General features: G+C 40.1%; 1 protein-coding gene across 5 annotated transcripts in view; it reads left to right on the forward strand.

The window, feature by feature from the left end:
* Positions 1-27671, forward strand: part of NIPBL (NIPBL cohesin loading factor) — a 287142-nt gene that overhangs the window by 119087 nt on the left and 140384 nt on the right. For all 5 annotated transcript variants that reach the window (XM_034774774.1, XM_034774771.1, XM_034774775.1 and 2 more), the window contains 6 exons: positions 1436-1601; positions 3540-3670; positions 17259-17358; positions 20646-20797; positions 24169-24329; positions 27368-27461. In XM_034774774.1, the coding sequence (XP_034630665.1) occupies positions 1436-1601; positions 3540-3670; positions 17259-17358; positions 20646-20797; positions 24169-24329; positions 27368-27461 (804 nt within the window). The remainder of the gene's footprint in view (positions 1-1435; positions 1602-3539; positions 3671-17258; positions 17359-20645; positions 20798-24168; positions 24330-27367; positions 27462-27671) is intronic.

A 27671-nucleotide genomic window follows, 5' to 3' on the forward strand; every position in this document is an offset into this window, starting at 1 on the left:
ATTTTCTTGCCAGTATTCTCAACAGAGAAAGTGCCAGAGTATAGCTGCCCAACTACTGAACTGGAAGATGCTGCTATGACATGAACATCTAATAATCATCTATCAGTCATGCCAATCATAATAAATTTCAGGGCTGGAGGTGAAACATTTAAGCAGTACATGTTTGCTGTTGAAGTTTTACAGAAAGTCAAACAACTGAACCGTGGAAGTCACTGGATGACCACCTGGAACCAGAGTTTGTTGAAGTGCTAAACCAACTTCTGATGGCAGTATCCTTTTCTGCACATGCAGACAAAATATTTTCTTCATTTGGTCTAGTTTGTTCAAAGTTGAGACACCAATTGGAAATTAAAAAGCAGGAAAGCTTGTTTTTCCTCTTCAATATATAAATAAAAACGAGGTGGGAGAGGATGAGGTCCATTAATTCTAGTAACTCGAAGAACATGGTGACTAGACACTGTTTAAAAATGAGTTTATTTTAAATGGAAAATACGTTTTGATCTTTTTTTAATGTAGTCAGTGTAATTAAGTTATTTAACTAATTAAAAAACCCATTTTAAAATACTGTTTTTGTACATTTTTGATGGAATTCAAATTTCCATCCAAAACCAGCTTGATGCAAAATCATGAGTAAAAATTAATTTGATAGAAAAAGATGAATACATTTCTTATTAACCTAAAATATGTACAAATTAAAAATCTGAATAAATATATGTTAAGATATATAATTGCAGAAATAATTCTGTATAGATATATACCATATCATTCTAGTTAACAAAAAGTACCAAATTTAGTTCAAAGACTACATTTAATTGCAAATTAACATGTTTTAATGGTTGTATCAATCAGTGAGATGGAACTGTCCTTTAGGAAAATAACAAGTAGAAATGCAAAACAAGATTAACATAGTTTATTTAAATCAAGATTTCCTCAAATCACGTTGATTTTTAGATCCGTTCATCTTGGAAACAAGTGACATTGAACACTTGAGCCATGCCACTGCAACTTGCAGATGAAACAAGAAATTTTAAGCAAAGGCTGTACACAATCACTGAATTATGTGCAATCGTATTGTTTTTTCTTTTTTCTCCCTTTTTAATAGTTTATTCAGCTCCAAGGCTAAATTGTTCTAGTATATTAATGATTGTGTTTTCTGATTTATTAGAAAATATTTTTTTGGAAAAATAAAGCATTATCATATGATGTCTTTAATTTAAAATAATCCCATAATACAATCTGTGGAGTTGACCAAATTAAATTTTTTGGTTTAAAATATGATTCCAGATTTTCTTGATCTAAGGAGAAACTCAGAGATCTTCAATTTGTTTCAAACTTACTATGTTTCTTTTTTAAGGATGCTAGAGAATAAACTGATGCAGGTCTCTTGGCTAATTTTCAGTGGAATAATTTGAGTTACTTTTTTCTTCTAATGTAGTTTTGAACCAGCTGCCTCTTCCATCACCTTTACCTGCTACAACTACAAAAAGCCTGCTCTTTAATGGACGGATAGCAGAAGAGGTAAACTGCCTTCTGGCCTGCAGGGATGAAAATCTGGTTTCCCAACTTGTACACAGCCTCAACCAGGTGTCAACAGATCACATGTATGTACTTTGTATTTCTTCACACCAAAGTATCAGAATAACTTGTTTATTCTTTGTGAGATTAAAATGAGAAAACATAGGTATAAGAAGTGGTTTTATTTATTAAAATTGAAAATATGCAAGTACTTTGTCAAGTTTGTGTACTGCAGTACCAGTTTGTATTAGAACAACATTAAATAGTTTTAGCTAATCTAAGTGCAAGGTTACTGGACAATTACATATTAATAACTGTATATTTTCCTCCAGATATGTTGTTACTTGCAATTTTATAGGTTGTGGGTGTATCATTTGTATACTGCTTTTTCATATCTCTTGTCAACAACTTCCCCATATCCCCGGGTGCCCCAATGCTAGGTTTACTATCCCAGTTTCCCTCTCGGGCTGCTAAGTTGTTTCTTGCTTCAGTTATGCTCTTCCTTGGGACGTGTTTATTTCAAAAATATCACGCAAATAGTCCATAATAAAAGTCCTAAAACATAGTCCATTTATAACCCTCCACTACATATAGTCCTTAAAATCCTCCACCAGCTAATGCATTGTCATGGCACATACTACACTCCAGCATCTTCCACCACCACTTTTCTTCAGTCCTGTCCTGTCCTGGATATCTACCTAAGCCCTTCCAACTGGTGTGTGACTCTACTCTTCCCAGTGGGAGCCCCCATGGTCTCTTGCTGGGAGTTCATCCTCACCAAGGGAGCGTCCATCACTCCCCTTATTCCATTCTCATCTCAGACAGGCTAATGGGTAAGCCCCTCTGCCGCTTCCCTGCCTTCACTCCTCTCTGGCCCTTGGCTCCAGTTTGGAAGTAAGCAGGCAACTCCCTCTGCTGCTCTTGTGCCTTCAGCCCTCTGGCCCTGGCTCTCCAGCTTGGGAAGGCCAGCCAGCAAACCCCTCTGCTGTTCTCCTGCTTTGAGCCTTTCCCTCGGGACCTCCTCCAGCTTCTTTCAAAGACCTGCTCCTTCTCAGATTCTCCCTGATCCTTTATAGCCCCAGGTACTGCCCTCTACCCTCCACTTAATTGGCCAAACGGAGCACCTGTATTGGGACAAAGTATCTGGACCTGCTTTGTTTATAGGAATCAGACACCCCGTAACATTCCTGTACTCTGGCCCACATCCATTATTAGTCAATGATTGTACAGGAATTTGCATAATCGCTACATATTTATTTCTCTAGCACTGCTATGAATATGCTTATGTTTCTACTCTGGCTCTTATAACTCATCTGCTTTGATTGGCTCCTGTACTCAGAATTTTCAAGCTGTTTGTCAAGTATGCTTCCTGAGCTTTTTTTTGCGTCTCGTGAATTGGCTTGTCTTCGGGGCTTTGTTCCCTAGACTGCTCTCCAAATGTTCTAGTTATTTACTATGGTTGACTGTGAAGACAATTCCCCAAGATAAACCAATATTTTAAAAAAGCCCCCAAGCCTGGGGGGAGGGCGTGTAAACATAGGAACATCTTAAAGAAAATCCTGTAACTCCCATGGGTGGGTGACAGACAATCCTGTCCTGTCAAGGATTTGGCAATTCCCTGATTAAACAGGAAGCATGCTTAAATTGTTAGCTCAAACCTGAGAGTGATAGAAATAAGGTTTGTCTTCTTATTAATAGTGTACCCTTAAAATGACACTTTTTTGGTGGCTTTGCCATTAGTGCATTGTTCTGCGATGGAGAAGAGGAGGCTCTGAGTGAATATGGGAAGTTTTATCATTAGTCTAACTGGTAATAGTAGAGAAATTATTAATATGAAGACAGATACAAATACTTTTCCTCCATTCTGCTGAAAAAAGGAATAAGAATCTCAAATTGAGACGCAGAGGGACAACATTTTAGACTTCTTTCTATTTATTGTTGAGCAGGTCTGTGGCTTTAACCTGTAGCCTCTGATATTTTGAAAACATTCACTTTTTTTTGTTTGCTTATCTCTTCAATCCCAGAGAATTGAAAGATAACCTTGGCAGCGATGATCCAGAGGGAGATATACCAGTCTTGCTGCAGGCTGTCCTGGCAAGGAATCCTAATGTTTTCAGGGAGAAAAGCATGCAAAACAGATACGGGGTACAAAGTGGTGAGGATATGTTTCTACTAATTACATTTTATACATTAAAAAACAAAAGGTAAAGTCCTCACAAATGTACGTGGATCACAAATATGACAAATTCCGATCTTTGTATTTTACCTTTGGGTAATGTCAGGATGCTGTGTATCTTGGTTACTCCTTGGGGACAAGCAGGGACACTAGAAATCTAATGGGAATTTGGCAAAAATAAAGTTAGTTTCCTCCAGAGTAGTGGGATTTTGTTTGGGGGAGGGATTTGCTTTGTTGTTGTTGTTGTTGTTGTTTTTTAATGGCTTTGAATTTATCTTTGGCTCTTTTCTTACATTTGTCTTATCATACCAGTGTAAGGTGCTAATGCACCAATGAGATTGTTAACATGAACTGCAGCTATTCCAAATGTTGTTGTTGCAGCGGCAGCTGTCAGCACCTCAGATGGCTGGGACATGGGTTAACTGAGACCCTTGTTAGTCTCTAAGGTGCCACAAGTACTCCTGTTCTTTTTGAGACCCTTGCTTCCTCGCCCTGGTGTCCTCCCAGTTGCTCATGGGGCAGGACCCAGGGGAGAAATCTGTTTGAGGAATTGTGGGAATGGTTTATATCTAATACACAAAAATATATGGAAAGTGATAAAACTTTCTGCTGTCATGAACTGAGTAGCTGTTTTGAATCTAAGTTAACTTGTCCCTGGCCAAGAATTTTGCAAAGGAGGAAACAAGAGCTGATGAAGTTTTTGCAGATTTTGAGGGAAACATTATACTTCACTGTTGAATCAAATTGCAAGGGGAGATGTCTTTTGTGAAGCAAGGACAGTCATTCTTAAGAAACTCACTTAAAAACTGATGGCATTTAAAAAATTATTAGGGAAGGAAGATATTGGTAACAGCTCCATACAAAATATAAAACTTGGAAGGAGGAGTTAAAATTAATTTAGCAATGTAAAATATTTCAGGGGATCAGAGGGGAAGAATGTGGCATGCTTAAACCATCACAAAAGTTTAATCTTAATTTATACAAACTTCAAACTGCATGGCATGTAAGCAAACATTGAATCATAAGTGTGTAGCCAGAGGGAAGAGCTGGAGAAGAGAGCAAAATTTTGAGAGGAACCAGGTACTATAGAAAAGACTTTGGGGTATGAGGCAAAGCATGACCATATTGAACTGGTCAACACGGATGAATTGGAATGCAAGTAGCAGATATCAGGCCTAAAAGAGAACTAAGCCACTTCTACTCAGCTTTGTTCATTTGAATGATCCTGAAAACATAATTGGCATGAAATAGAAAACAGTGGCCTAGTGGATAGATAATTGGGAATAAATACCCCGAGATTTGATTATGTCCTACAAATCTGGAACACTTGAAGTGTTTCTTCTTGGGGTAGTTTTAATCCATGAAATTATCCATCTAACAACCTACATCTTGAGTGAAATTGTTGCCTGTATAATGAAAAACATTTTAAATAAGAAGACAACAACTTTCTAATCTGATCTGGACACAGTTGGGTTGCTATTGTAACTTTAAACTACTTGGTTCCAGATTTAAAAAAATTTAAGTTTGTGGAAGCATACTGTTAATTAAAACACAAACAACCCTCCCCTCCCACCAAAGAATCAGAGTAGGTGGACATTAGAAAGTCTCATACAACTCTCTGATGAAGTTACTAATGAGAGTTGGGACAAGATCAGCTAGGGCTTTTCCTTTATGATGGAGAAAGGTTTATAAGCTAGAATATTACACTCTTTTGCACAGACAATTCAGTAGAGAAATTGACAAGGCACAAGTGGAGTTAGACACCCAACTCTCATTGAGTGTCATTCTCCTCTTTATGCCTTTTCAAATCTCCAGAGGTGGTAGAAACTTGAGTTATTAATATAAGATTGGTGAAGCCAGCTGATGGAAGAATGCCAGTCAGGCAGTTAAACAATTATATTGAAAGTGGGACAAAAACATGTGTTTTAGTACAATATGTTAGGGCAGCAGGTGCCCCCAGAAAACTGGGTCTTCACTGAATAAACTAGCATACTGTACATCACACTGTCTGGAATGGCTCATGCCTATGAGTGGCAGCCTCAGGGAAGACTGTCAAAAAGCAGAGCAGAAACCCCAAACTTGTTGTATGTTCTATAATTAGATTTCATCAGCCTAATAAAAAATGTGAACTTCTAAAGAACTATAACAGTCTTACCATGGAGTCACAGACCGTCCCCTTGGGCATTCCAGTCTATCTTGCCACTTGGACTGGTAGATGGACAACAATATTCAGGTTACTCCCAGTCCCAAAGCACCAGTCACTTATTCCAGGTCAATTGTACTCCTATCATAAACCAAACACAATGCTTGTAGCCAATACTGTAATATACTAACTAAAGATTTATTAACTGAGAAAAGAAATGAGTTATTCACAAGATTAAAACAGGAAACATATATATATATATATATATATACACACAGACACAGTTTTATATTTAAAAAGGTAATATAAGCTTCTAAAATAAGCAGCTCTGTACATTCTTCAGGGGTGCTCCATGCCAAGCAGCATGAGGATTTCTTGCCTGTGTTTATTAATCGTTGCCCCTCAGAGTCCAGACAGTATAAAGATCCCAGTTTCTCTTTGTCAGGGATTTTTATCCCTTCACTCCAGAATCCAAGCAGGTCTCCTCTTCCTGGAGGGAGTGAGGAAATGTAGTCAACAAGCCCTTTGATGCTACACAGTTCTTCATTTGCCTTCAGTGGGCCATCTTGTGTGCAGGATGAGCACTTCACCTTAATTAATGTTGCTTTTCCTGTTTGGTGAGTTACACAATTACAGAGGTTTACAATGCAAATGCTCATAACTTTATACCATGCATGATAGAGGTTATAAGTGAGATCTGTATATGCGGCATCCTACACTAATCATAATGTCTAAACACCAAAGACATTCTTACAGCACTAATATTTATCTTAACAATACTAATACACAGGTAAGACAGACTGGTTTCCAGTTATGTTTTTGTCTGTGTTCAGTGAGGCCTGAGGCCTTGGCATGAGTTGACACCTGGTATGCCAGTGTCGCACTGTCCATCTTACGTGTTGGATTCTAATAGATACAGTAAAGTGCACAAGTGGCATTCCATAGACTCTGAAATCTACAAATAGTATTAGTTGTAAGAATTGGAGTTCAAGTTAGAAATTAGGGCTGGAGGATTTCTTTTTACTTACGATTTTAATAATTCTAAAAAGGAAATTTAATATGTAGACAGATTTAGTCTTTTATCACAAGGGAGTTGGCATTTCCTGATATTAAGTGATACTGTCAACTGAACATCACTACTGTATGTAGCTAAATAGATTTTTAGGGATTGCCAAAGTTTGTATGGCATTCAGCAAGTATTTAGGCTTTTGGTAGCTGCAGTTGTCTGAGCTCAAATGTGGATTATTTGTTTACCCCTTCGTTGTAGCTCTTGAGCCATTTTGCAAACAAATTTTGGTGATGTACTCCAGCGGTTCTCAACCGGGGGTCCGCTGCCCCCTGGGGGACCACAAGCCCTTTCAATACCTCTATGTCCCCAACTCTGCCCCACGGCTGAAGCCCAGATCCCCAGCATCCCTCACGGGGCTGAAGCCGGGAGGCGCAGGGCTGAATCCCGGAGCCTTGAGCCCTGGTGCTCCCTGTGGGGCAGAAGCCCTGAGCCCATGGGCAGAGTTGGGGACATAGAGGTATTTCCCCCCCACCCCTCCCAAAGTGCCGCACAAGATCACGGCAGTCTCGGGAGCAGCTCCACACCTCCCCCCGCCCCCACCCACTCCCCAATCTCCTCTCCCTACCCCTGCTGGACCCTGGAATTTTTATAGCATGTCAAGGGGGGCCTTAGAGAGAGAGAGAGAAGTTGAGAACCCCGATATACTCCATTACTTCTGGTTTATGTCGTAGGTTTTTCAGAGATATCTACTATTAACAAGGTATATGAACAAACTGAATCACATCACCAACAGTCTGTTTGTAGTCCAACTTCTGTACAAAGAGCAACGTGAAAAATTCTACTGTAGAGTATTTCAACACACCATGATAAAAATTCTGTATAGTTTCATGAGGCCACTCCTTCGTTGAGTCTAACTCTAGAGTGTGTACTAACAAGGTTCCTCAGGGTTGATTTCTTCTCATTTTAAATAGCTAATGTCACATTCATAATAAGCAGTTATTCTCCTTTCCATTACTACATTCTGACTATTCAGTGAGCTTATATGTTCAGGAAAGGTTTGCAAGATTTTTTTTTTTTTTTTTTTTTTTGAGTGGTGTAGTAGATTCTCCACAAACCAAGCATAGCAAACCCAAGAATCTCAATGTTAAAGTTAAACTTAAACGAAATTCAAATATTTTTAGATATAAAAATGTACATCTAAGATTTAACTCCATCTTTTAGTAATGCAATGTAATAACAATAAAACTATGATTGACATTTCAGTGTTTGTGACTTCACACTAGATTTTTTTTGCACATTTTTCTCTATTCCCCATGGTGTCAGTAAAGGGCAGCATTATGGTTGTTTTTGATTCCTTAACTGTGCATTTCTATACATTAAAATATTTAGATTTCTTTTAAGATTTTTTTTAAGTTTCACCTTAACTCAAATCTGGGTTTATAATGCATAGTTTGGAGATAATTACTGAAACATACTGTCAACAGCATCTCCATTTTAGCATAGCTTTTTCTTTGCATGCCCTTGGTTCTTCTTTGTATGCTTTCTCATGTCGATTCCATTCTAGGTGTGTGTGTGCCCATGTGTGGTCGTCAGAGATTTTTGCCTTAACGGTATCCGTAGGGCCAGTTGTAGCGCCCCCTTGAGTGCCATGCTCATGTGTTGGTATATCAAGTGACGCCGGCCCTACACCCTCCCTGTTCCTTCTTACCGCCTATGGTAGTTGGTCAGAGTGCCTTTCCTTGCATAGCAAGGGCTAGCGGTTTCATTTCCTCTAACTTCAAGCCTTAGGGCCTTGTAAATAGTTTGTATATAGTAGTTGTTAAGTAGTTGTTAAGTGTAGTTCGCCCCAGAAGGGACATGCCCCAGTCTCTGGGGCTTAAGCCATGCGTGGACTCTAACAGGCCTATGCCTGTAAGTGACCCCCACAGCAGCTGCCTCAAGTGCTTGGGGGAATCACATATGAAGGACAAGGGTCGTATTTGTAAATATTTTCAACCCAGGACTCAGAAAGAGCAGGATATTTGTTTGCAGGCTCTCCTCATGGAGGTTGCCCTTCATCCAACTTCCGAGCCATCCTGCCAAGACTCACGTAATATCTCGGCCTTGGTGCACAGCACACCCCTGGCACTGGGCTCTGCCCGGCACCACTTCCCATGGCTGGTACCCAAAAAGAAAACAAAGCACAGTCCCCAGCACCGGGCAAGAAGGGCCATTGCACATCAGGCAAAGGACCCACGTGTACGTGCCTCCCCAGATGGGGCTTTAGCCCCTTAAAGGATCTGCCACTAACTCCTGAGAGCAGCAGGGGACTCAAACTCCTTATGGCATCGATGCCTTCCCAAGCTTCCCTGGCGCTGAGAGAGCCAGAGGCTTCCACCCGCACCGCAGGAAACTTCAAAGGTGCCCTATGAGGGCACGCCAACTGCTAAGACCCCTCAGGGCAGTGCGGGGTCAGATATATCCACCCATATCCAGACTCACTGGTTGACACTCTGGCCGACACTCTGGCCAAAGAAAAAGACAAGCAGGGGCACACCAGCTCAACTCCCAAAAATAGAGGCCAAAAGATTGGACCTTTTGGGGAGAAAAATTTATTCCACTGCCAGCCTGCACTTCCGGGTGGCGAACCATGAGGCCCTCTTGGGCAAATAGAATTTTAATTTATGGGACTCCCTCCATAAGTTCAGAGTCCCTTCCTCAGAGTTTGGCCCGTGAATTCTACACCCTAGTGGCCAACGGCACCGTGGCGTCTAGGTGCTCCTTCCAAATGGCGTGGGACACTGGACTCGGCAGCTAGGATGGTCACATCAGTGGTGGTTATGAGGCGCAGCTCCTGGCTTCATTGGGGCAGTTCTCGATTCCATGTGAATTACGCTTTCAGGCCATGTCGGACCTGATCTCCCAGGTAAAGAACCACCCACTCACCACAGTTCAGGCCTGCCTGCAGCTGTTGGGCCATATGGCTGTGTGTACATATGTGGTCAGCCATGCTCTGCAGGGGCTGGAGATGGAGCAAGCGTGGCTGGCGTTGGTCTACATTCCCAACAGGCATGACCTAGACTGGATAGTCATGGTGCCGGACCACATCGGGTCATCCCTGGATTGGTGGTTGGACACTGAGTTGGTGATGGAGGGAGTCCCTATTATGACCCCATCACTGTCGTGGACCCTGGTCTCCAGTGCTTTGGACCTGGGCTGGGGAGCCCACCTGGGCGAGCTGAGCACCCAGGATCGCTGATTGTGGGACAATCTGGACCTCCATATCAACATCAGGGAGCTCAGAGCAGTTTGCCTGGCCTGCCAGGCATTCTTGCCCCACCTGACGGGCAAGGTGGTTGCAGGTCTTGAGGGACAAAACTGTCGTGATGTGATGTGATGTGTTATATCAACAGTCAGGGAGGTGCCAGGTCTTAGGCCTTTCGTCAAGAAGCTCGCCGCCTTTGGGATTTTTGTGTGCGGCATGCCATTCATCTGATAGCCATGCACCTGCCTGGAACCAGGAACCTTCTGGCGGATCACCTCAGCAGGACTTTTTCCTCTTGCCTTGGGTGGCCGCTCCATCCGGAGGTGGTCAGTATAATCTTCCAGAGATGGGGACTCCCTGGGTGGACCTGTTCATGTCCAGGCAGAACAGAAAATGCGTGTTTTGTTCAATATGAGGAATGGATGGGGGCTCCCGGTCAGATGCCTTTCTCATTCCGTGGTCATCGATGTATGCTTTCCCACCAGCGCCACTGGCAAAACAGGGTGAAAATTATAATAGCCAGCACTGGTTTGGTGCATTGCTGAGCCTTTCGGTAGCCGCCCCACTGCAGCTGCCCTCCTGCTGGATCTGCTGTCACAGAACCACGGCAGCTTTTTGCATCCAAATCTTGTGGTGCTGCACTTGACAGCTTGGCTATTGCATGGTTAAGCGCAGATAAACAGGCATGCTCGGTCCATGTCCAGCCGGTCTTGCTGAGTAGCAGGAAACCCTCCACCAGAGCGATTTACTTGGCCAAATGGAAAAGATTCACATGTTGGGCCTCAGAATGGCATATTCTGGTTGAGCAGGCCCCGCTGCAGGAGATCCTGGATTATCTGTTGCACTCAGACTGCAAGGGTTGTCCCTGTCATCGATCAAGGTCCATTTGGCCACTGTCTTGGCTTTCCATCCTCCATTCCAAGGCAGGTCGATCTTCACTCACAACATGACGACATGGTTTTAGAAAGGTCTGGAGCATCTCTACTCCCACGTCTGGGATATCTCTTCTTTCTTCTCCCCCCCCCCCCCCCCCCCCCTCACTCTTGTGCTGTCGTCGCGATAACATCAGCCTGTAGGGTGTCTTACTTCGGAGCTACCCTGTGTGGTCTCCTACAGGGATAAGGGTCCTGCTGCAACTGCACCCAGCGTTTCTGCCCAAGGTCGTTTCCCAGGACACATACTTGCCCGTCGTCTTTCCAAAGCCTTGTGCGTCAGATGAGGAGCACAGGCTACACACCCTGGACGTCAGGCTGGCCTTCTACATAGATAGAACAACGCCATTCCGTAAGTCAACACAGTTGTTCGTTGTGGTGGCAGACAGAATGAAGGGTCACCCAGTATCTGCTCAGAGGATTTCGTCCCGGATCATAGCCTGCATCCGCTACTGCTATGAGCTGGCGAAAGTGCCTCGGCCGGCAATTGTGAAAGCACACTCGACTAGGGCACAAGCGTCGTCAGTGGTCTTCCTGGCACAGGTACCAATCCAAGAGATCTGTAGGGCCGCTACCTGGTTGTCTGTCCACATGTTCGCATCTCATTATTTCCTGACCCAGCAAGCTTGAGATGACTCTGGCTTTGCAGAGCAGTGCTGCAAGTTGCAAGACCGTGAACCACGAGCCCGCCTCCATTGATACTGCTTGTGAGTCACTTAGAATGTAATCAACTTAAGCATGAACTCTAAGAAGAAAAAACGGTTACCCATCTTTTTCATAACTGTTGTTCTGTGAGCTGTGTTGCTCATGTCCAATCGATTACCTGCCCTCCTGCCCCCCTGTTGGAGTTGTCAGCAAGAAGGAACTGGGAAGGCGTAGGGCCGGCGGCACTCAAGGCGGCATCACAGCTGGCCCTATGGATGCCACTAAGGCAAAAATCTCTGACAACCACGCACGTGGGTGCGCGCACACCTAGAATGGAATGGACATGAGCAACACATCTCAAAGAACAACAGTTAATGAAAAAGGTGGGTAACTTTTTTTTTTTTAAATAAAAACTCATACACAAACACTAAACAAGAAACTCAAAGGGAATGCTACCAGATGATCTTCATAATATTTTAAAGATGCATAGTCTCAACCTTTTTTTTTTTTTTTTTTTTTTTTTAATATTATGGGGGGATTTTTTCGCATACCAGTTCAGTGCAAAGTAACCAGAGAGTATTAGCCAATTAAAGTTGGGTTTATAGCTGCCTTGGATCACCAGAGCTGTAGAAGCTAACTGAAGCTGGCTGTTAATTTGCAATTGACTTATTACTTTAGGAGGTTGTGTGAGTGTGACTAGCAATATGTAGAGAGATGGGGGAAAGTCAGTCCCCTAGTAGCACTGTCTCTGTGCTTTAACAGAGGGCATTCCTCCTTCTGTTTCCACAGCAGTGCTGACTCACGCACATTGGAGCAGAGGCCTCAATGCCATAGCCTTTCAAGTACACATGCCCAAACGTGTGGCAAGAGAACCTTTAAAGAGCAGTGACAGGTGGGCCAGGTAATCTACCAGTGAGAACTCTCACATGTTCAGACTCCTTTGGATTCATTACACCCAATACAATTGTTGCATTCATAATTGCTATAGAGGAAGGATAGTAATTGATTGAACTTTCTCTGTCACAGTGGCAAAGAGTTATCTGAGCTCTACTTGGTTATTGTAGCCTTTATGATCATAACATTGGATTGAAAAAGTCATTAGTTTAGTTTTAATTCAACCTAATTTCAAAATGTATTAATTTATATTCGAAGGTTGACAAGTCTGTGTGTTCTGTAATAAGTCATTCAGGTCAAAGATATTACAAATTCAGTTTTCAATTAACTCATAAACGAATGGATTTACTTGTAAATTCTAAAATAATCATTCTCTACTCAAAAATGTATACCGTGTCAGTTTTCTGTTTGCTTACTATAGGTTTAATATTTGACTTGCCAACTCTTTTGTTTAATAATAAAATAATAATAATGTATAGAATGAAAACTGCATAAATGGTCGCCTGTGAAAGGCCTTTCATGCTATAGTTGTCTTCCTGATATTAGTATGGTCTGAATGGTCACTTTTGGGGGTTCCTATCACTGACACCCATCCCCCCTCCTGCATCCCTGTGCCCTCTACTCCCTCCTCTTCTCCCCCCTTCTCTCCCCCTGAATGAAGGAGGAACAGTGAACTGCAGTCCATGTACCCCTCAGCTGGACAATGCAGTTTGTCACCTCTACCAGCACTTTTACAATACAACCACATAAAGCCCAATTACACAAGCTTAGTGGGAGTCGAGGATTTTTCATCCCATATTACTGGATATAGTGAAAATGCCTCTATAGTAAAATGATATACATTTCTCAAACTTTTTCAGTGCAATTAGAGAGACTTTCACTCCAACTCTCAGCTAGTTAAACTGTTAATCTGCTTGGAATGCAGAACTTCACACCTACCAGGTAGGTAATAACTGCTGCATTCCAAGAGGATTATCAGCTCTCTTCCCTGCTGAATAAGAGAAGAGGGAGGAGTGGGAACAGGATTTATCTATACAAGAAATATTTGTACCTTTACTTCAGTTATTGCCATCAGTGATGCAGTTGTATTGATATAGCACTGATATAGATAGAATTTTCCACTATATCATTAAACTTGTTCAGTTAAAATTGCAGAGTGGCAGTTGTACCATTATGGGCTACTACTGTAATATGCCTGTTAATTTTTCTAGCATAGATGCATTTAAAAAAAAAAAGACAAGGCAGCTGAGTTCTAGAACTCTCTTTTTACTGGGAAAGTAAATAGGTGTCCTGGTCCTTCTTCCCCCTGAAGTACTTGTAACTCTTACCGGAAGTGCATCTTCTGAAATTCATAAATGTGGCTTTTATAGTTAGCACAGCTCTCACATCTCTGTCTCCTTTTCGCTTCTTTTGCAGGGTGCAACTTCACAGGGCTGCCCATTCACTCCCCACATTAGTTGAAAGTAGATAGGCTAGTGGTGGATGCAAGGAATTGAGTTGCAAAGAGATCACCTGAATGTCTTTCATGTGTCTTGTCTACATTGGATAAACTTACCAAAAAATACAAACCAGTTTGAACATCAGTTAAGTTTGCTCCAGTGTCAAAACTGGAGGGAACCTCAGCATAGCCATAGCAGTGTAGGACCTGTGCTGAGCAGTAGCAGATTTCTGGGCCTTGCAGGTTCATTACTATGGCAGGAGAAATCGTGATTCAGACTGGTAATCTTGCCAGGCCTCCAGGCCCTGTTTTAGGTCCTTCCTCAGTTCTTAATATAATTGCTGGACGGAAAGATTTATTGTATGTAGTGTTGTATCCGTGCTGGTCCCAGGAAATTAGAGACACAAGGTGGGTGAGGTAATATCTTTTATTGGACCAACTTCTGTTGATGAGAGAGACAAGTTTTTGAGCTTACAGAGAGCTCTGGTCATGACCTGACCACTGTGTAGGCTCAAAAGCTTCTCTCTCTCACCAACAGAAGTTGGTCCCATAAGGGAATTTATTGACTCTTGGGCAGCTCTGATTTCTTTGAGTTCCTTCACTACATGTTCATCTCAGTGCAACAGGAATAACTCATAGTTTCTCATTAGAAACTCTGTCTGGCTTCAGACACCTGTACCCCCTACTGCTGAACAGTAGCAGAATTAATGGCCTTTCCAAGTCAGTTTCCCAGTCAGTTTCCCATTAGAGGAGAAATCAGTGATGCAGAGTCTAGAAATTGTCTTAGTATAACTGGTTTTATTTACAATACATATACCAGTCCCTAAACAGAGATGGTCAAACAGCAAGCAGGGAATCACCTCTTTCAGGAATCTTAGCCAAAATACCAATGCCCTATTCCCAGGCAGCAACTCTACTCCAAGAATTGTCTCTAGAGAGATTAAAGCAGAGAGAGCAAACTACCCTGCTACCTGCAACAGCTCCCCTAAAAGATGGTAAAAATACAACATTTCTTCAAAAAAAAAAAAAAAAGTGCTTATGCACAGAGAAAACTAACTTGTAAAAACTAGGCGTGACAGTGTTATCTGATTACTCCCCTCCCTCCCCCACCATAATATGAACACTGGATGAGAGAATTTTGACTGTCTCTTGCAAATGGCATCACCGTCTAATCAGAACCCTTCTTAAGGGGCATAAAAGTCACAAAATCAATTGTATCTTCCTAGAGGAGCATGAGTTTGTGGCGAACATGGAGAAGTATGATCTGGCAGTAACACCTGTGAGTAATTCTGGACATAATACAATAGTAACCCAAAGACAAGGTTCTCCTTTCCAATGAGAAACAAGAAAATATTCTGGACCTAATTCAACAGCTGTCAGTTGCACCCGTGGCATCAGTAAGAGCCCGAATGCAACTCAAGAGCATACTAATATTGTGAGTGGAAACTCTTCAATGGCAATGTTTCCATGTGAAGTCAGTACAAAGAATCCTGCTTCCTGAGTCTTCAGTTTTGTCCAACTTTAGATACAAGGGAGAGGTTCCACTCTCTATGCTCCAGTTGTTTCACTGGTGGACCCATTCCATAGGTTCATTTCAGGCCACCTAATGTTGTAGTTTGGTTGAATGGCAGTAACAACCAATTTCAAGCTTGCTCAGTTTTGGGACTTGTTTTTAAAGGGTCAGATAACACAGGACACATGGACCCAATGGACAGCAAAAACATATAAAGTGGTGGAACTTAAAGCAATTAGGGCCATCATACTTTACTTCTAAGAACATAACAATGGCCATACTGGTTCAGATCAATTGTCCATCCAACCCAGTATCCTGTCTTCCGACAGTGGCCAATGCCAGGTGCTTCAAAGGGAATGAACAGAACAGGTAATCATCAAGTTGCCAATCCCCTGTCGCCCATTCCCTGCTTCTGGCACACAGAGCTTCAGAGCATGGTTTTGCATCCTTGCCCATCCTGGCTAATAGCCATTGATGGACCTATCTATCTAGATAGACCTGCAGAACGTGTCTGTACTAGTCATGACGGGCAAGGCTACAACAATGGAATATGTGAACAGACAAGAGGGAACTAACTTTTGAACTCTTCACAAGGAAGCCAGCATATACTTTGGACCCTACATATCAGATGGTGCGTATTATAATGGCCTGGCTTAGCAGGATGGAGAGAGATCCAGGGTGAATAGTTCCTGAGTGTGAGAGTCATTGGGTCACCCAAGTCTTCAGATTGCTGAGCTTAGACCTATTCACCTCAAGGTCAAAGACTTGTATGTCGTTAACAAGATAGGGACCTAGAAGCAGTGGTGGTCTTTCCCAAGAGATGTGGATCTCAATCCAGGACCTTCTTAGTTAACTAGCATTTTTCATTTCCAGCACCCCCCATTCTTCCAACATGTCAGATAAAACAGCTTTTACTGTATTTTGGAATTGATTCCTTTGTGGATAGTGTGTTTTTCCCTGGGGACTATTGCAATTTATTCTTGTTCATGGTTTTTTTAATTACTGCTGTATGCAGTATTTGACTCGTTCTTTAAAAAATGTTTCTTGTTTGATTGTATGATGCTTACTGGAAAGCACAAAACCCCTTATAAATGTACTGGGAAAAAAACAATATTGTGTATGGATGTGTGTTACAGGCCACTAGTTCATTTTCATGGGTATTGCTGTAAAACCATATTTATCTGTGCTGTCATTTGGGAAATACTGTTGGAGAACAATAATTTCTTTTTAATTTGGCTTTAGACCCGTCATATCAACCCAATCCTCCCACCCAATTTAATAGCTTAGAAGTGTTTTTCTTGCTATTGTAAGAAGTATTGTTTAATTACAGATTAATTATTTTACTGTTTGACTCAACTGTGGTGTGTAATCCAGGTCCCTATTATAAAATACAGAGAGTTACATTGTCTGTATTTGCCTACAGGAATAGGAGAGATGGGAAAAAATTAATAAATATAAGAAACTACCTTTGAAATGCATTCCTGATATAGATCTGCTTCTTAAGTGAATTTTATATACTAATAAATGTATGTATTAGATTATATACATCATAAATATGAAATATACATGTTAGATGGAGCTGAGTGTATAAATGTTTTTTCTAATTTAATTGTAAGTACAGGATATTAATGTGGTGGGTGTACCCTTTAAATTCCTATAAAAAGTAGTTTCTCAAGAAAAACCTAAGAGTTGAAAATGTACAACGTATACATATGGTAACACTGATTTTTTTATTTTTTTTTTAAACAGGAATGATGATGCCGCAGTACAAACTTTCTCAGAATTCCATGCATGGTAGTCCTGCATCTTCCAATTATCAACAAACCACTATCTCACATAGCCCTTCCAGGTAATATAGTGTCTACACTTGGGGAGGGGTCAAACCCATTCTGCACTGGTGGTCAAATTTGTTCTGAGTCTGTGGGTCGGAATTAAAATTTCACTGTCAGGAGGCAAACACTGTATTCTTGTCCAGCCACAGAGTGAGCCTCTTTAGCTAGCACAGTTAAATATGGCATTTAAATGCAGACTTTTAAGAGGGTAAATGCATTTATGAAACCTCCTGTCCTTTGTTAATTAATTCATCTCTCCGTGCATTCCTGTATCACCCCCTTACCAATTTTCTATACCTTCTGCCTCAATTTGGGAATCCTCCTCTGGAGGCTTCTCTCCCACACTTCTATAATGGGAGGTTGGCAGTGATGGCAGGAGGGACTGGGACAGAAGTGCGGGAGGGATAAGGGACCCACTTCTGCAGATTTGGCAGCAGCAGCAGAACTGAAGTAAAAGGGACAGGAAGGACTTCTTATTTAAATCTGTACTGTGGGGCATTGTGAGAGCAGCTGTACAAAGGACTGCTGAGAAGAGGATGGGTTCAGGTACCTATGGCCAGTCAGACATAAGCTTCTTTCTCAACTCTGCCTACACCAGCTCCTCTGAGCTGTATCAAGAAAGGCAGCTGCAGTCTGTTAATTTTGAATGGGGCTGGATGGTAAAGGGTTCAGCATGTGGCTGTATTGTATGCTGGACACCCTTGGTTTACAACTAACAAACAGAGTTTGCTTTGTTAAGCTTTAGAACTCTTTTATTTGGCACATTACATAATGCATTTATATACTTTAATGTAACTTGGCAAATAAAATTGTTCCGCCCTTCAAGATATACCTTTGTTTTTTGGAGTGGTGTTGAGGAGAGTTTTCTAGATTTTATGTATTGCAAAAAAACCCCACCCAACTCCCCTCCCTCCAAACCCCATCTCTCTGATAATATTTTGGTTTTGCAAAATGCTTGTTTTCTTTACTGGTTTTATTCCTCGAGAAGACTACATTGTAATAAATCTTCTTTTAAGATTTAAATTTTTTTTTCTACAATTCTGAGTCAGTGATGGTATGTTTAATATTTTTAATATAAAACCACATATAGCGTTGTCTACAATTTAACAAACAAAACACCTTGTAGCAACCTTATAAAGTCCCTTTCTGTGTGTGTGTTTGTTTTGGGCTGCGCACGGCAAATTCTCAAAAATAAAAATAAAGCAACCTCTTCACAAAGATTGAGAGAGAACAGTGGCAAATTTCAGAAGTGAAAGTACTGAGAAGAAAAAAAAAAGTTCTTGTATTATGTACTTTCTGTTTCCCTGTTTACACTGTTTCAATCTTTGTCTTAACTTCAGTTTTATTTCAAGCAATTGCTTTGTATTTGTTCCATTCAAAAATCTGTTATACATTACATCTCCTAAGATCTCATTAAGTTTATAACAAGTAATTGATAGTTGCTGTTGTAAAATCAGACATCAACAATATTTCAGGGGTGGGGGGAAGGGTCACAAACTGGACTACTTAAAACATAAAGCTTCAAGGAAAATATTCTAAATTTACTGTAGTGTACAATCACAATATCAAAAATAATTTTCAAAGCAAATTCCCTGTTCCATAGTTACTCCTTTTCTTGCATTACCCAAGAGTGATTTCCAGGGTTGAAAGTTGATAGTTTTTTGGTTATGGCAAGTCTGTTGCAGACTTGCTGCTAAAATATAGGGGAGTATTACCCAAACAAAGAGGACCTGATCCAAAGCCCATTGAATTCAATAAATCTTGGATTAGCCCTATAAAGAGGATGTATACTGCCTGAATCACTTTTTCTCTTTTGCTTTATTTATGTCCTCTTTATAGGGCTGATCCAAGGTTTATTGAATTCAGTGGGCTTTGGATCAGGTCCTTTTTGTTACTCTCCTTTATATTAGCAGTATAGTCTTGACAGAGAAACAAAGTTCTATGAAATCTTATTGGAATGTCCAGTTATTAATTTACAGTATTATATATTTATCGGCGACCTGCTAAATTAAACTATTACAAATCAGAATGCCCTCTCAATGATCGTTTTACCTTTCAATGCCCACACTGAACTCCTGTTAATTTTAATGGGAGTTGCATGTGCTCATAATGAGAATAGCCTCCTCCTTTCCCATCCCAAAGTCCACTTGGCTGCTATTTTGGTTTCCTTTGACTACACAGAAGATAGTGACTTCTGCCCAGCCTCGGGTAGTTTTCAGTGGTATAGAACACTCAAATCATGTTATTTAAGTCCCCTAGAGACACATGGAACAAGAGTGTGATCTTTTAGAATAAAGCAAGGTCTTTGGTTTCTAGAGGCTCAAATACGGTTGCCAAGCGTCCGGTTTTTGACCAGAATGCCTGGTCAAAAAGTCCGTTCATTGTAGTCTGCCTGTAGATAGGAAAAGGAGAGGAAGAGGGGGACATATATCTTAGCTCATTTTCATGAATACTTCTGCTTGATATTCCATTAGAAGGCATGCTGTACTGTCATTTCTTTAAAACTGTATCCAGAAGAAGAATTCCTGTTTGTTTTCTCAAGCAGATAAAGCCCCATATTTTGTCTACTGTTTTCTTTCGTTTGAGGCTAAAATGTTAAGTCAGGGAATGTTCAAAGGATAATTTCTAGTGCATTGTCAAACATAAGCACTATGTCATGTTACTTTTAATTTAAAAAAAATAATTAATTTTCAGTTTAGTTTGCTGAACTTTGTCACAAATTTGTGCAAAGTGCTGGAATTTGCTCCTTGGGCTCTATAACGCATTTTGTAGCAGAACTATAGAAATCAAACAAGTCTTCACAAACTATATAACTGACTCCAATATATTTTAGAAAACTGAACTGTTTGAAAATGAATTGCCAGAGCAATGATCCAGATGCCATGAGATCTAGGAATATATGGATTCATTGATAATGTTAATCAAGCTAGTCATCACGTGAAAAATTATTTGGTTTTGATTTTCATTCCGGTTTTTAGTAAGCTATGAGTAAGCTTGGAAACTGTAAATTTTATTTTTCTGTAATACTTGGTAAGAACGTTAAACAGCTATTTACTTTTTCTAGGTATAGTTCTTATGAATGGATGTTTTTTCTCCCGTTAGTTTTGCTTAATGCAAATGTAGCTCTTAAGAAATAATTGAATCAGAGAAGGTGCAAACACTTTTGTGAGAAATGTTACTCTTAATAGCTGTTTCTTGATTCCACTGGATTACATGGCAGGCCTTATAAAATTTTGTAAAATAAGTGTAAGAAATACGATGCCTACACTGGATTTCCTAACTTGTACTTGGGTTTTGTTTTTAGCCGGTTTGTGCCACCACAGACAAGCTCTGGTAACAGATTTATGGCACAACAGAACAGCCCAGTGCCTAGTCCATATGCTCCTCAAAGCCCTGCAGGATACATGCCATATTCACATCCTCCAAGTTATACACCACACCCTCAGATGCAACAAGGTAATTAGATCATCATTCTATTCTCAGAACTCAAGATAACTTTAACTTTGCATGGATATTTCACAGTTTGTAATTCCTTTCAAAGGGCCAGACCCTGCTCACTGTTCAGGTGCAAAATTACATTAGGTTAGCAGGATCTGTATGTGAATAAGTTAGGCAGGAATTTGTCTAAAGTGTGCAATAGGCTGCAAAATTTGCTAACTGCCTTTTAAAAAAAATCAGCTGGCATTTTATCCCAGTTTGGGAGAAAAATAGAATACAGCAATACCAAAAAACCTTGCAGAACTGAAATTATTGTTGTTAAATAGTTTTCAAACATTTTAAGCCCTTTTTATCAGCATAACTTGCATTTTCTCTAAACAAACTGTTCTTAAGGCTTAGTTACTCGGTGAAAATGTAGGATAGTTCTGTATTTCATATTATGTATATCATCTATCGCTATTTCATGTACTAAGGGTAGTGATGAAAACTTAATGTGAAGATTTTTTTTCCCCCTGTATAACTTCAGGGAATGAACAGTTGTTAGGCTGTAACAGTAACTTAGAAGATTTGAGTTTGGTCCAGGCCAAGCCACAAAACAGAGTTTGAACCCTCTCAAAGTTCAAAGATGTTGTATTTTGTCTTTTCTTTAGGGTGTTGGTAGTAATAGGGGCCAGCACAAAATCTGGATCTTGATCTGGATTCCAAACTCCTTGCTTCCCTCTGACCATTAACATTTGGGATGGGTTTACATAAGAACGGCCATACTGGGTCAGACCAAAGTTCCATCCAGCCCAGTATCCTGTCTACTGACAGTGACCAATGCCAGGTGTCCCAGAGGGAGTGAACCTAACTGGTAATGATCAAATGATCTCTCTCCTGCCATCCATTTCACCCTCTGACAAACAGAGGCTAGGGACACCATTCCTTACCCATCCTGGCTAATAGCATTAATGGACTTAGCCTCCATGAATTTATCTAGTTCTCTTTTAAACCCTGTTATAGTCCTAGTCTTCACAACCTCCTCAGGCAAGGAGTTCCACAGGTTGACTGTGCGCTGTGTGAAGAACAACTTCCTTTTATTTGTTTTAAACGTGCTGCCCATCGATTTCATTTGGTGGCCCCTAGTTCTTATATTATGGGAACAAGTAAACAACTTTTCCTTATTCGCTTTCTCCACCCCACTCATGATTTTATATCTCTATCATATCCCCCCTTAGTTTCCTCTTTTCCAAGCTGAAAAGTCCTAACCTCTTTAATCTCTTCTCATATGGGACCCATTCCAAACCCATAATCATTTTAGTTGCCTTTCTCTGAACCTTTTCCAATGCCAGTATATCTTTTTTGTGATAAGACCACATCTATATGCAGTATTCAAGATGTGGACATACCATGGATTTATATAAGGGCAATATGATATTCTCTGTCTTATTCTCTATCCCTTTTTGAATGATTCCTAACATCCTGTTTGCTTTTTTGACTGCCGCTGCACACTGCGAGCACGTCTTCAGAGAACTATCCAGGATGACTCCAAGATCTCTTTCCTGATTAGGTGTAGCTAAATTAGCCCCCATCATATTGTATGTATAGTTGGGGTTATTTTTTCCAATGTGCATTACTTTACATTTATCCACATTAAATTTCATTTGCCATTTTGTTGCCCAATCACTTAGTTTTGTGAGATCTTTTTTGAAGTTCTTCACAGTCTGCTTTGGTCTTAACTATTTTGAGCAGATTAGTATCATCTGCAAATTTTGCCACTTCACTTTTTACCCATTTCTCCAGATGATTTATGAATAAGTTGAATAGGATTGGTCCTAGGACTGACCCTTGGGGAACACTACAAGTTTGATTCAAGCCTATGTCTACTTACACTTAGGGTCACAGTATTCTCCATGATTTTACTGTGGCAAAAGTGGCTGCCAAATCCATTGCGTGTAGAAATGACTTGCCATCCCTGCAACAAAAAATATTTAATAGTGTGTTCCAAAACCTTACACCTGGCTAACATAAATTTTCAGAGGAGAGGCTTTTTAGCCATCCTCGCAACCGCAGCAAGCAATAAAAGTAACCTGCAGGTGTTTTCAGTTTGTACACTCTGGAGCTTCATGTTTAGTAAGGTTCTAGAGTAAATAGTTTCTCAGGAGATAGACTGTGTACCCTATGGTATCATGAAAGGGGAAGTCCTAAGTAGTGCTTAATTTGTGTCAGGCCCAGCCCCGGCACCTCTAGGCTTAGCAGTTCATAGCCCCAGCATCTCTGGGCTTGCTGCATCAGTTATGAATGTAAAAAAATTGCTTGAGCCCCAGCATTCTTTCATAACAAATTAAGCACTGGTCCTAAGGTATATAAAACTTAAACCAAACATTAGCTTCTGTTCCATCCTTGGTATGGAGAATAGAATATTATTCTGCTACCTACAAAAGAGAAGAATGAAGACTTTGTCGCAACCCCTGTGGAAAAATGCTTTGCAAGGAATTTGTGGGGAAAGCAGAAATGTATTCCCTACATATGCCCATCTTACAGTGAGGTAATTGGAGAAGGAACTTTTAATGTGTGTTCAGTATTTCTAATCTTTGTGGTAATATATTATTTTCATAATTGTGGTAACTAAAAAGATATAAGCTTGTAAAAAAACATGACCAAGAACAAATTCTATGCCAAAACACCCAAAAAACTGGCCAAAAATATAAATTTCCCTAGAATAATTTAGAATTTGCAGTCTAAATTTTAAAATGCTCTTGATCTTTCTCCATTTTAATTTTTATTACTGTTTTTCCGTGCATTTGATGCTACAGCCAAAATTTGCCGTGAGTTACATTGACTTGATGAAGAAGTCTGCATTTGGTACATATCTGTTAATATAGGCCTACTGTTTTCCCTGCCTGTTGTTGTGGTTCTTCACATTTTCTTTTGAGACATAGCTTGAGCTTTTTTGTCTGATCTTGTGACGATAGAATCTTTGACCCTCAGGCAAGGAATTTTTCTAAACTTTCCTTTTTCCTTTCCAGTGGAACATTTGTCATTAACAGATGTGTCTACAGCTATTTGCAGTGTTTCCTGGCTTGATCCTCGTGTTCACCCTTTATTTACGCCTCTAACTTCTCCACTGTAACTAAATGCAAGTCTAACTTATTAAAGAATCTTGTATATTATACAAGTATATTTCACTGAGTAAATAGAATTGGTCAGACTGGTACAATATTATAAATCCCTGGTAAATATTAGTTCATAATTCTTGTAACTACTTGTTGCTGAAGCAGTGCTGGTAAATTCAATTGATTGCCAAACCTGTTGTTGTTCTATCGCTTATGTGTATTATCAATAACTGGACTTAAAAAACATTTTAATATTAAATATGTTTATAATTGTTTTTTTTCCCCTTATTTCAGCTTCAGTATCCAGTCCCATTGTCTCAGGTGGGATGAGGAACATACATGAAAATAAAGTTTCAAGTCAGTTGTCTGGCAATTCAGCTAATCACCATGCTGATAATTCTAGACATGGCTCAAATGAAGACTACCTACAGATGGTGCACAGACTAAGTAGTGATGTATGTTACACACCCCAACAAATTTTCTATATGAAAGGAAATGTTTGACAAATATTTGAATTGTGTGACTGGTCTAAAAACCAAATATTTTGCTGGGTTGTTGTTGACATTTGAAAAGGAGTAATCTATTTCATTAATTTTTCAATTTCTGTTTGTGTAGGTCTTAGTTTTCAAATTTATTTTAAATGACCACTGTTTTGCTTGAAACCACTTTTGCAACATTTATTTTGCATTGAAGAAAAGGGAAAATTGTCGCTACATATTAGCTTATTTTAAGAGGCAATTTTGCCTTGTTTTAGTTGCTCAGATACTGTATTGATGTGGACAGGATAACAGCCTATGTTGGTTTCATGACAGATTTGAAACATCCTATTTTAAAAGTCTGTTGTTAGTGATATGATCCTATCAAACCTGATGAAAGTTTCTTTTGACTTTTTATTTTTACTCAATACCTGTGAGCTCAAATGTCTTGCCAGAAAAATAAATTTCCATGCATCTGTGACTTCAGTTCATATAAAGGGAGGTGAAATTCATGCTCTAATAACTGATACACAGTTTAATAGACTTTAAAAAAGAGAGTGGTGCTGTGAACTCACCCCAGATTCTTTACTAAATTGGTGATGAATATTCCACTTAATGAGCTCCTCATCCTGCCAACATCTTCTCAGCCTGTGTATGCATCTTGTTGAGGTAATTCTTTACAAGCATGATATATAAGAACCACTAAATTCTTTGAGCAATGCTGTTGTAATAATGCCTACTACAGGTTGTGAGAGGGTCTTGAACTTGGGATATTCAGCATCAAGTCAAGCCTCTACCAAAGTAGTCACTACATTAGCTTGCAGCAGTAGTAGACAGTTATCTATATGAACTAGCCAGTAGAGTGGGAGGGAAACATAACACACACTATACAAGCATGTTACACTTTCTCACAGAGAACTATATCAAGTGTGATAACACCTGGGTCCTTAAAACCCTGAGCACAGTTAACTCAGCAAAACCAAGAGTGAATCAACTGCATCATTTTTGTGTATTAAAATCAAGCACACAATCATTTAGCCATTTCCAAATGATTGTGTGTTCACCTAACAAGCAATGAACAGTTAATGGAAAATCCATAACTACAGTGTGAATTCAGTAGTATTACCTTTGTAATATAAAAGCAGCATCCTGAAAATCCAGGTAGTCTCTGCTTCAGTGATACAACTTCACTAAAGTGGGAAGCTTCTTCTGGCATCAAATATACATGTTTCCCACAGTTAATTCTTATTTTAAAGGTACACTGTCAAAGCAATCATCCGTTTGTTAAAAGAAGCTTTTTTTGCAAAACTTAAGAACTGGTAGAAATCTTTCAATGACATTTAAAAATAATTATTCCAAGAGAGAGGTTCCCCCCCCCCCTTTTAAAAAAAGTTGCCACACAGTATATGCAGCACAAAGATTGAAGTGATATCCTAATACATGAGAAGCTGGAACAAATTAAACATAACTGGTCTAGTGTCATTGTTCAATTTGACTGCAGAAGGTAAACAAAAAGTAAAGTACATTCAGTTTTTAAAATCCTTTTACATTTTAATATTTTAAGATAAGAGTTAAGGAATTAAAAAAAAAACAACAACTTGACAGCATCACTTCAATTAAAGCAGACTCCTAATTGCATCCAGTATTGTGAGTATTGCAGAGAAGTTTTTATTGTAATTTCCTGTTGTCACACACGTACAAGTTTCTGAAACATTCTGCTTTAGAGCTGAAATTTTCTATACTTAAACGTCTCTCTGAATGTTTTTTTTTTAATTTGAGCAAAATTCAACTGTTTTTGAGTTTTAGAATGCAAATAAATACTATTTCTTCCAATATGACTGCAGAAGGTCCCTATGGGTGCGCCACTGTAGGTGTGGCAGGTCCTCCTCCTGCGCCTGGGATGGGAGATCTTTGGTAGCAGTTGCCCATTGGGCTGCACATTCACTCCTCCCCATCTTGCGCTGTGAGGGGCCTCTATATATAGTGCTGTGTGGTCCACGGACCCTCAGTTCCTTCTCAACCACTTTTGGTTTGGGATGGAATCTGCTAGCAGAGTCCCCTTCCTTAGGGTATGTCTATACTTACCTCCGGGTTCGGCGGTAAGCAATCGATCTTCTGGGATCGATTTATCGCGTCTTGTCTAGACACGATAAATCGATCCCGGAAGTGCTCGCTGTCGACGCCGGTACTCCTGCTCTGCGAGAGGAGTACGCGCAGTCGACGGGGGAGCCTGCCTGCCGCGTGTGGACCCGCGGTAAGTACCTTGTATTTCGAACTAAGGTACTTCGACTTCAGCTACGTTATTCACACTCTCCCTAGTTTGCCTTAGTATTTAGCTGTTTCCATTTGTTTTTCTCCCTTAAAAAAACCCAAACTTTTTGTTCTCTTCCCTCCCCGTTTTGTGACACTTCCCATTTTCCCATCCTTCTTAACTGGGACCTCTCCCTCTTGGAAGTATGCCGGGATCTCCAGGATTCAAGAGGTGTCTCTCTTGTCAGGAAGCCTTTCCAATGAGCGATGGCCACTTGAGGTGCATCTGCTGCCTCAGTGAAGGACACGACCCACAAAAGTGCTCCCACTGAATCAACTTGACTGCTCGGGCCCAAAAGGATTATGATCTTAAATTGAAACTTCTCCTTATGGAGAGTTCTCTTTTTTTTTTTCAGTTGGTAGCAAAGGGAGTTCAGGCTGGTATTTATTAGCTCATTGGCATGAGTGCTAATATCAGAGATCTTCTAAATATGTATAATTCTTCATGACAAACTAAATAAAGTGGTGCTTTTAGCTAAAACATATTTTCACTAATTCATATTTATTTTCTGCATGTGCTGTTTGCAAGTTCTCACTTGGACTCTGATTTCATTCTAAAATATACGTAAAATATGATGAAAAGGGTCTGAATTTCAAAGAGTCTTAAATGTGCTAGTAGTTGTCTTGTGACCTCATTCCCAGTATTTATCCTGATTAGACTTTTTTTTAGAAAATAAATTTATAATACACATTATCACTGTTTTTAGGATGGTGAGTCTTCAATAAGGAATGCTGCATCGTTTTCTTTGCGGTCACCACAGTCAGTGTGCTCGCCAGCTGGAAGCGATGGAACACCTAAAGGTACTCTTGTAGCTAAAACAGGTTATATGTGTATATATATGTATGAGTTTGTTTCCCAATGATAAGACAATTGAATTTATAAGCTACATAGTTTGATCTAACTAGCATTTTATGTTCAGATAAAACTGCAGAAGTTACATACACATAATGATATTTTTAATTACAATTTTATTTTGGTCCCCTGTTAACTGGAAGCCTGAGAAGGACCAA

This window comes from Trachemys scripta, chromosome 6 (genome assembly GCF_013100865.1).
Source record: "Trachemys scripta elegans isolate TJP31775 chromosome 6, CAS_Tse_1.0, whole genome shotgun sequence".
NCBI classification, from domain to species: Eukaryota; Metazoa; Chordata; order Testudines; family Emydidae; genus Trachemys; species Trachemys scripta.